We start from the raw sequence: 11,040 nt of genomic DNA on the forward strand, positions 1-11,040 counted from the left end.
AAGGGTGCCGAAAACTTTCGCAAGGCACTGTATATTCCGTTTTTTTTATCCCCTAGATTTACTACAGACACTTTAAAACTTTGTTTCTTATGATGTTTTTTCCACTGTCCTGTTTTCCATGTATGAATGTGTTGTTGTGTCCCCCAATGTCTTAGACTCTAAAGAATTAACATGGCATAAGTCATGGCAAACTGTGTAGAATTTAGGGCTGTCCCCAACTAAAAACTATCTTGGTGTCCAAAAATCGTCTGTTCTTTCGATCAATCTGGAAATGTTAAACGTGTATTTTTCCATATATAGACACACCCTATGTGTTTTAATAAAATTAACTATATGCATTGAGCTTGTCTGATTCTTAAAGCTTATGGTTTGATGAAATAAGACAATTGCCTCCGGATGGCGCCAGAGATCTAGATAACCAGAAACATTGTATCAACTATTAAATTGGGTCCAGCACCGAGCTTGCGCTAGCGAACTTGCAACATTGTATAAAATGTTCTGGACACACAGAGTTTCCACGCCAGTGAGGACCGGACAGACACAGCTGTAGCCTATTTGTGCAAGGGATAAGAAGCAGTGTTTTACTTGGGCAGTAGCTGAGTGCAATGCTTGATTTCCTGTTCCTCTTGAGTGATGGAAAGATTTTTCAGGTCGCTTATTATATAGGCTTACTTCTATGCGTGCGCCTCCCTACTCAACATTGACAGGAGAGCTCCACACAAAAGACAATGACTAAATTGACAAAACTCGTAAATGTAATGAAATAAATTAAAACTTGTTTCTCACAAGTGTAGGATAGGTTGTGCACTCTGCCAACAATGTGTCCACTCAGACAATGAGAACGGGAAGACAGGAATAATAATATTGAATGCATTAAAATAATTACAACAACTAAACGTTAGAATATAGAAAGTATAGGAATTAACGGTAAATGTAGTCTACTACTGGTGATATATGTAATGGGAAATTGATATACACTAACAATTCACACAATGAAGTTATGAAACAATGAATGTGCACAAATTGGTGGGAGAGAGCAAATTCTGGAGAAAGAAGTGCATTAAGCATCTGGTACATGGTCAATCCGACTTCTGCATTCGTCATGCAGCATTTACGGTGATACGAGAAGTCAGGTTCTTCATACTCTTTGCGCTTCACGGAGCAGTGCCGCGTTGTTGTCAAGGGAGTGTTTGCGTTTATACAGGATGTACCGCCCCACCTACCGTCAACCAATCATGTCAATGAAGAGCCCACCGCATTGTTACAACATTTGGGAGGCGCATGGCGTTATGGTAGAGCTCGATTTGGCATCTGGAGGCTCTGCAATTGCTTCACCCCCATCATATGGAGCCTCCGACCACATTTTCGGATCAAGCATGAATGGTCTTTTAGTCTAGGCCTCCGCAATGGATTAATTAGTTCACCGAGATGGGCGCAAATATACACAGTACCAGTCAAACGTTTGGACACGCCTACTCATTCAAGGATTTTTTAAATAAAAACAAACAAACAATTTTCTACAATAATAGTGAAGACATCAAAACTATGAAATAACACATGGAATCATTTGTCCAATGAGAGTGGTGAAGTGCTGCATCAGATGACCTGGTCTCCATAATCACCTGATCTCAACCCAATTGAGATGGTTTGGGATGAGAGAGATGGACCGCAGAGTGAAAGAAATGCATCCAACAAGTGTTCACCATATGTGGGAACTCCTTCCGACTGTTAGAAAAGCATTCCAGGTGAAGCTGGGTGAGAGAATGCCAAGAGTGGCTACTTTGAAGAATGTCAAATATAAAATATATGATTCCATATGTGTTATTTCATAGTGTTGATGTCTTGACTATTATTCTACAATATAAACAATAGTAAAAATAAAGAAAAACCCTTGAATTAGTAGGTGTCCAAAATTTTGACTGGTACTGTATATATATTTGTAACTGCTTGACTAAAACAATCTTGGTCGACCAACAGCCTAACGACCAACCAATCCACCAGTCGACTAATTGGGGTCTGTTTCTCAAACTAGACACTCTAATGTACTTGTCCTCTTGCTCAGTTGTGCATCAGGACCTCCCACTCCTCTTTCTATTCTGTTTAGAGACAGTTTGCGCTGTTCTGTGAAGGGAGTAGTACACAGAATTGTACCAGATCTTCACTTTCTTATAGTTTCTCGCATGGAATAGCCCTTCATTTCTCAGAACAAGAATAGACTGACGAGTTTCAGAAGTAGGTTCTTTGTTTCTAGACATTTTGAGCCTGTAATTGAACCCACAAATGCTGATGCTCCAGATACTCAACTAGTCTAAAGAAGGACAGCTTCTTTAAATCAGCACAACCGTTTTCAGCTGTGCTAACATAATCGCAAAAGGGTTTTCTAATGATTAATTCGCCTTTTAAAATGATAAACTTGGATTAGCTAACACAACGTGCAATTGGTACACAGGAGGGATGGTTGCCGATAATGGGCATCTGCATGTGTATATATATATTCCATAAATTATTTGCCATTTCCAGCTACAATAGTCATTTACAACATTAACAATATCTACACTGTATTTCATGTTATTTTAATGGACAAAAAAAGGTTATCTTTAAAATGTTCTTTCAAAAACATGAACATTTTCAAGTCACCCCAAACTTTTGAACGGCCCCATGGCAATATGAGTAAAATTGCATGAAATGTGTTAGAAAATTGCTACATTTTCTCTCCACCCATGGCAAAGTGTGTAGATTTGCAGAAAACGGCTTTAAAACTACAACATTTTCTCTAAGCCCCATGGCAAAATGTGTAGAATTGCAGGAAATTTACTTAAAAACTCTCCACCATCAAGAGGGGGACCACTAAAATGTTTTGCCTGCGAGGTGCTTAGGGCCCCCAAAAGGCTAGGACCGGCCCTGATTTAAGTGCCTGAACTTGACCAATATTTTCTTCTGAAAGTCAATTATGTCATTTTTCTGATAGAATAAAAAATATATATATAATTTTCCTCTAAAAAGTTATGAGGTCCAAAAGGCCCAACATTGTAGGAATGACCCAGTTGGTCGCAAGTGGCGACACTTCAGGCTGAGGAGTAAATTGCACACTTCCTGATGACCATAGACTGCTGACAGAGTAAGGAAACCAACACATCATTTTGTAATGTTGATGAAATATCCCTTTAATGTCTCCTGTAAAAGCGTGTGTCATTTGCCTAGACACGCCCCCATATCTTTCTCCTGAAAACAAGTTGGCATTTAGTCAAGCAGCTCGAAACAATATTTATGACAAGATAAACAAAAACAATGTGAGTATTACAGTAGCAAATTTCGGTAACTGCCTGGGAGCAAAATAAACTTGCTAGTCAACTTTATTGCCTTGCTGTGGTTTAATATATAAGCCAGTTTGCTAGTCAGCTAAAATGACATCGCTAACGTTAGCTAGCTAGCTCTGGCTAGCTCCTCTCAGTTTTTCCTCAGATGGCTGGAGACCCGAAACACAATAACCAGCTGGAGCAGTTCATATTGCTGGCCAAAAATACGAAAGGACCCGCTTTGATTACCCTCATAAAACAATTACTGGAAGCTCCGGGGGTATATGTCTTCGGAGAGTTCCTAGAACTGCCCTGCATTCAACAGGTAACCTAGCTAACCAGCTTCTTTTTCTTCTCAAGTGGAGTGACTTGTGTATGAATGTGGAGGGCATTCATTTTTCACTCAAATGTAGTGGCTAACTCCACAACACTAGATGTCACTGGTTTCAAGGTATATGATTGCGTACAATGTTGTCAATTTTCCCCCAACTCACTGCTCTCTCTTTGTAGATGTCAAAAGGTCCCAATGAAGGCTACAGTCAACTGCTCAACATGTTTGCCTATGGCACATACCATGATTATAAAGGTAGTTGATCCTTTCATGCTTTTTTCTGCTTGTTATTCATTTTACACGGTAATGGTGCTACAGTATCCACGGTTTGATTTATTTACATTTGTACATTTTAGTCAATTTAGCAGACACTTCTCCAGAGCGAATAACAATTAGTGCATTCATCTTAAAAATCCTTAAAGCTGCAATATGTAACTTTTTGGGTGACTGACCAAATTCACATAGAAATGTTTTGAACAGTCTATAGATCTGTCATTCTCATTGAAATCATGTCAAATAAGAGGTAGATCTGTATAATGTGTGCTATTTCTATGCTTCCTGTTCATAAGTTTGGGTTTTGCATCTATTTAATTTCTGTTTTGTGTGCCAGCTTAAAACAGCTGAAAATGAAATATTTTTGTTTATGAAAAATATTTCACAGCAGTTTAGATGGTACAATTATTATCTACACCAGGGGTCTACAACCTTTTCTAGCATGAGAGCTACATTTTTAAGCTGCTCATTTTTGAGCTACTCATTTTTTTCTAGCTTTCCAATAGACACAATCTTCTCTCCCCTGTGACTATTCCCCAGGTCCTTAGTGTACAATAGAAAGTAGTGCACAATATTTTCAATCTTCTCTCCCCTGTGACTCTTCCCCAGGTCCTTAGTGTACAATAGAAAGTAGTGCACAATATTTTCAATCTTCTCTTCCCCAGGTCCTTAGTGTACAATAGAAAGTAGTGCACAATATTTTCAATCTTCTCTCCCCTGTGACTCTTCCCCAGGTCCTTAGTGTACAATAGAAAGTAGTGCACAATATTTTCTGGATTATATTTTTCCAGATTGTTTTCTCAGTAAAAAAAATCATTTTCAGTCTCAATTACAATTGTTCATAGAGAAAAAATGAAATTGGATGTTCTGAGTACATGTTTTAAATTTTTTTTTTTAATAATAATTCAGGTCTGGTAGAAAACATTTTGTTGCGTAATTCTCCTTTAGTTGTGCATCTGGCCCTTTAATTATGCATCTAGCAAGCAAGGAATATGCCATCAAATGTGGGTGTCTAGTGATGGTTCTGTACTGCTGTTGCTCATTTCACAGCAAATTTTGCAATAACAAATAATAGATACTAATGACATATTTATTCATTATATACTTCTGCAGGGTAAGCCTTACCATTTAATTGAGAAGATTTTGGGGAAAGTATTTCTGTCAACCCACAAGATGGTTATTGCATCAACTGGCTACACACGGAGTGATAGAAAAACGCATGCACCACAGAGATAGACAGGCAATATTGTTGGAATTGAATCGGCAGATATTGTGTTAGGTTTGGCTTTTTGAGCCAATAGTGGCTAACCAGGGGTGGGATAATGTCCATGTTGCATTGATTAGATAGTATCTTGGAGCTTGCGGTATCTAATACATGTCAAATTGCATGTACATTCAGAATTGTTTAGCGATTTACTCGTATGTGAGCCTACGAGCTACTGGTAGCTCGCGATCAACCTGTTGAAGACCCCTGCTCTACACTATACTTGCTTGTTTTACAGCATAAACTGAAATGATGCGAACTATTAGAATTTTAGCAAGCAGAAAATGGCAGAGTGATTTCTGCACAGTGCATCTCTAAGTCTATTGCTTCAATCTAAGTAACATTATTTAAAAAATCCCCATCAAAATCAATCAGTTTAATTAACCTCTACAGGATCGGTGTGAAATTGAAAAAAGGAGCAGATCCTTATTAAGCTAGTTGACAGTCTTTTTTTTGCCATTTATGAATGTGGTATTCAATGTGTTTCTATGGGCTATAGTAGTATAGGCCAAATTCAATATTTTTTCAAATGTTTTATATTTGCTTTTTTTTTTATTATACCTAAAGGGGTCCTACAATTCACAGTCGTAGCAAGTACATCATCCCTCAATAATTATTTATCAGCTAAATCTATGCTAGTAGGAAAATACAATTATTTTTGGTCCTATTTGTATTTTCAGCATTCAAGGATACTCTACCCCCCTTGACTGAGACCCAGAAGAACAAACTAAGGCATCTGACCATTGTCAACCTGGCTGCAAACATGCAGGTCCGTACAGGACTGTCTACTGCAACAGACCCGAAGCAACCCTAAATATTGTTTGTGTATTGTATTTGTGCAGTCAGTTTGATCAAAGAAACCGAGAGCAGTAGGCTTTCTTCTTATTCATGGTGTTCATTATTGGTCCAGCACCAGTTTGCAAATGTGTAATGTGCAGTATCACTCTCACACACTTCTGTTCATTATCATGGTGAGTGCAGGTAATCCCGTACTCAGTGCTGCTGAAGGACCTGGAGGTGGGCAGTGTGCGTGAGCTAGAGGACTTGGTGATAGAGGCTGTGTATGCTGACGTGATCCGGGGGAAGCTGGACCAGTGCAGGCAGCAACTGGAGGTGGACGCCTGCATCGGCCGGGACATCCGCTCCCAGGGCATGGGCCGCATCGCCAGCATACTGACACAGTGGTGTGGGGGGGTGTCTATGAATAGAAGAGTTCTGCATATTAATGTTTGAGATTATAGACCCGGTTATGAGTAGTGTTTTCCCCAACAAAAGCCATGTTAGAATGTCATTGTCTGTATCTGATGAATCATTAATATTGTATCATTAGTCCTGCTTTTCTACTGTATGTTTTATGCCTGTTTCTCTGTCCACATATAGATTCTGCTGATCTTTATGCGTGTCCACAGGTGTGGTGACTGTGAGAGCATGTCTGCGTCCATAGAGCAGGAGGTGGGCAGGGTGAGCCACTGCAGAGAGAGCCACCTCAAAGCTCTGCAGCACATCGAGACCGAGGTGAGGGAAACATTCAGAGAGGGTTGAGGTGGATGGTCAGAAAGAATAAGTGCTCCATTTTCAAGTGTGCTCTTTAGTGCATGCTTTTTAGTGTTGTCTCCCTGTCACTTCTCTGTCCTTCCTCCTCTCTTTCAATTTAAAGGGCTTTATTGGCATGGGAAACATGTTTACATTGCCAAAGCAAGTGAAATAGATATTTTTTTCTTTTTTTTTTTTTTTACTTACAAATGTTATGTCTATGTCCTATTATGTCTATATACAGTGTTGTGAAAATAGTTCAAGTACAAAAGGGAAAATAAATATTTGTTGTATTTACAATGGTTGCCCTTTTCTTGTGGCAACGGGTCACAAATCTTGCTGCTGTGATTGTACACTGGTGTTTCACCCAATAGATATGGGAGTTCATCAAAATTGGATTTGTTTTTCAAATTCTTTGTGGGTCTGTGTAATCTGAGGATAATATGTGTCTCTAATATGGTCTGTCTCTCTCCTGTCTCGGTCAGGTGGGTAACATCCGCAGGATGATGTCAGCAACCACGTCTATGTCCTCTCAGGACATGGACCCTCTGGGGGAGCAGGAGGGGGAAGGGGCCATGGCAGGCTCCGGGGCCGAGCGCAGGCAGACCCCCCTACAGATAATCTCCAAGGCCAAGAGCCTCAACAACCAGAGACACTGACCACTGTAGCCTAAGATGGGCATGTACTGTTTTATTAAGACATAGGTTGCTCAATGGTCTGAAGGTGCTTCCACGCCTTGTCTCCTTCCCTCAGTCTGCACTGCCTTCAAACAACTGAAAGGGAGGAGACGAGGAGAGTAGACACTTTTGAGATTTATTCCATGGGTTTGTGGCCTGGACTAGGAGTCTTTTGTTTAAGGCACTATCCTTTCCCCTGTTTATAAAAAGGTTGTTTCTAATTTGTCTTTAAAAAAATTGGGATAAAGAGAGAATGTATTTCCTGTTGAATGTGCTGATTTTTGTCATTTTATTTGCTAATAGCAAATATTAAAAACTATGTTTTCAGATTTTGAACTGAACTTCATTATCACAAATGCAACATCACTTGAATAAGCACACAAGTTTCATCAGCATACTGCTATGTAGTGTAGGAAATATTGCTGATCTTATCAGTGTTATCCTGTCCCCCATCTAAATCTGTGATTATTCAAATGAAAACATTTTCCGGTTATGTTTAAGAGTTCTAATAAATGTTCAAGAATGAAAGACCCGCTCCAGCCCTACACAGACGAGATGCTTTTGCTTGAGTTATTGTCTGGGGGCTGAAGTGTATGTTTTTAGGTCTGTCTGTGCTGCCTTGTTGGGAACCCCTTCTCTCCCCTGCCCAGCCCTGCGTACCCCGCTGACCTAGTTTTCAATTGTTTTCTGCCTGAGACAATGGGAGAAAATGGTTTCATAACTACACACAATACCTGGGTGTTATTCAACAGGATTGTTGTTAAGGGTTCTCATTGTGGCGTGATTGTGTGTAGAGCGTTGTGCGCTTCTTTATGTAACCAACTCATGCAGCCCCCCCCCCCCCCCCCCCCATTGTAAATGGAGATATGGACTGGCAAAAGCAAATCCTGTCTAGGCTTCTGCAATGCACTTCTTGTGGCAGTGAGATGTAACCCTTGTAGCCATTTGAGACTGCTGAACTGCCCGACTAGAGGAGATGGCTCTGGTAAGTACGCCTCCAAAACCTCTCCATACGATGTGATGTCAGTCATGCCATGATTTAGCAGGACATTAATGCACTTTCAAGTTAAGCTTTCTATGGATTTGTGTGTGTGTTCAATTTTAAGCGTGTGGCTTTGGCTTGATTTAATGTTCTCTGATGTATTTCAGGTCTAGAGCAGCGGGTGTGCTGTCACAGCAAGAAGAGGCGAGAGAGGTGAGATGCCTGAACCACTTGTTTGTCTAGCTGTCCTCTCTCATTTTCCATTTAGTATCTCTCACTTTCCCTTCTAAAACTGCTGACCTCTCTCATTTTACATTTAGTATCTCTCACTTTCCCTTCTAAGACTGCTGACCTCTCCCTTCTTCAACCTTGCTTGCTGGTCTAGCTCTGTGTGGTCAGTGCCACTGAGACTGGTAAAAGAGGTGTAATACTGAGCGATAGACTGTCAAAAAGAAGGGGGGGGGGGCTTCAGTACACTATGCCCACTCGAGGGGGAGGGATGGGAGGAGCGAGTGAGCGGAGGCCAGATTAATCAAAGGACATCAAAGGGGATGGAGGGATAGGATGAAAGCGTGCCGACCGTTTGTCCCATGCCATCCCGCTCTGCCTGAGCTGGCTTACAGATCTCAGGGCCATTGTGCCACGCGGGTGCATGGAGGGGGCTGGGACACGACACACATACACACTACAGTACCAACACAACACTACAAACTTAGAAACAACACAGACTCACACCATACCAGGGCTGCTAATTAGCAGGGACCTCACGACACGATATTAGATTTGTGTGTGTTGGGTATATGTTGGGAAATTGTTAGATAGAAACAAGCATTTTGCTACACCCGTAATAACATCTGCTTAACACGTGTATGTGACCAATACAATTTGATTTATCACGATACTTAGGTGCCAATACTATATTTATTGCGATTCTCACGATTCTATTTGATATTGCGGTTTGATGTTCCAAATATATTGCTCACTATATGTCTGCTGCAGAAAGAGAGAGAATGAGTTTTGATCAGTCATAATATCATCCAAAATAATATTGCGATATGTGACTGTTTTGATCCCCCCCCCCCCCAGTCACTACACACACACACACACACACACACACACAAAGTACTGAGAGCGGAAATTAGCGCTTTCTCCTCTTACACTTATTTACTGTCGGTCTCCTTTTTTCCTCCTTTCTCTCTTTCCATCCCCCAATGTGTCTCTCTCACACACCCGTTCTCTCTGTTATGCCGCAACTTCAAAGCACAGCCCTCTGATGTTGCCAAAGTCGGCCACTTACTCAAACTGCGGCACAGCCACTCATACACACAGTCACACACACTTCACACAGCCAAATCCACAAATGTGTATGTATAGTCTATTTCGGACACACCTGTTGCTGACAGGTGTAAAATCGAGCACACCGCCATGCAATCTCCATAGACAAACATTGGCAGTAGAATGGCCTCACTGAAAAGCTCAATGACTCTCATTGTGGCACCGTCATAGGATGCCACCTTTCCAACAAGTCAGTTTGTCAAATGTCTGCCCTGCTAGAGTTGCCCCGGTCAACTGTAAGGGCTGTTATTGTCAAGTGGAAAAGTCTAGGAGCAACAACAGCTCAGCCGCGAAGTGGTAGGCTACACAAGCTCACAGAACAGGACCGCTGAAGCTGGTAGCGCATAAAAATCATATGTCCTCGGTTGCAACACTCACTACCAAGTTCCAAACTGCCTCTGGAAGCAACATCAGCACAAGAACTGTTCGTCGGGAGCTTCATGAAATGGGTTTCTATGGCCGAGCAGCCGCACACAAGCCTAAGATCACCATGCGCAATGCCAAACATCGACTGGAGTGGTGTATAGCTTCCCGCCATTGGACTCTGGAGCAGTGGAAACGCGTTCTCTGGAGTGATTAATCACTCTTCGTCATCTGGCAGTCCGATGGACGAATCTGGGTTTGGCGGATGCCAGGAGAACGCTACCTGCCCGATTACATAGTGCCAACTGTAAAGTTTGGTGGATTAAGAATAATGGTCTGGGGCTGTTTTTCATGGTCCGGGCTATGCCCCTTAGTTCCAGTGAAGGGAAATCTTAATGCTACAGCATACAATGACATTTTAGAAGATTCTGTGCTTACAACGTTGTGGCAACAGTTTGGAGAAGGCCCTTTCCTGTTTCATCATGATAATGCCCCTGTGCACAAATCGAGGCCCATACAGAAATGGTTGTCTCGATCTGTGTGGAATAACTTGACTGGACTACACAGAGCCCTGACGTCATCCGCATCGAACACCTTTGGGTTGAATTGGAATGCCGACTGCAAGCCAGGCCTAATCGCCCAACATCAGTGCCGACCTCACTAATGCTTTTGTGGCTGAATTGGAAGCAAGTTCCAACATCTAGTGGAAAGCCTTCCCAGACGAGTGGAGGCTGTTATAGAAACAAAGGGGAACCAACACCATATTCATGCCCATGATTTTGGAATTAGATGTTCGATGAGCAGCTGTCCACATACAGTTCTTTTGGAAAATATTCAGACCCCTTGGCATTTTCCACATTTGGTTTACGTTACAGCCTTATTAAAAAAATATATAAATATATATATTTTTTATCCCTCAGTCTACACACCATATACCCCATGATGACAAAGCAAAAACAGGTTTCTAGAATTTTTTTGCAAAATGA

At 41.3% G+C, this 11,040-nt stretch overlaps 1 protein-coding gene across 5 annotated transcripts; it reads left to right on the forward strand.

Moving 5' to 3' along the window:
- The first annotated feature begins 3,093 nt into the window (after positions 1-3,093).
- LOC110508353 (COP9 signalosome complex subunit 7b) lies at positions 3,094-7,706 on the forward strand. 5 transcript variants are annotated; one of them, XM_036966754.1, is made up of 7 exons: positions 3,094-3,290; positions 3,424-3,621; positions 3,807-3,882; positions 5,845-5,933; positions 6,146-6,348; positions 6,574-6,679; positions 7,183-7,706. In XM_036966754.1, exons 2-7 carry the CDS (start codon positions 3,463-3,465, stop codon positions 7,354-7,356), a joined length of 807 nt encoding a protein of 268 aa, XP_036822649.1. In that variant the 5' UTR covers positions 3,094-3,290; positions 3,424-3,462; the 3' UTR covers positions 7,357-7,706. The 5 variants fall into 5 exon arrangements, with proteins under 5 accessions (XP_036822649.1, XP_021444484.2, XP_021444481.2 ...); XM_021588809.2 differs by having other exon boundaries at positions 3,428-3,621; XM_021588806.2 differs by having other exon boundaries at positions 3,442-3,621.
- Positions 7,707-11,040: the final 3,334 nt, after the last annotated feature.

This window comes from Oncorhynchus mykiss, chromosome 28, assembly GCF_013265735.2.
Source record: "Oncorhynchus mykiss isolate Arlee chromosome 28, USDA_OmykA_1.1, whole genome shotgun sequence".
In the NCBI taxonomy this organism is placed as follows: domain Eukaryota; kingdom Metazoa; phylum Chordata; class Actinopteri; order Salmoniformes; family Salmonidae; genus Oncorhynchus; species Oncorhynchus mykiss.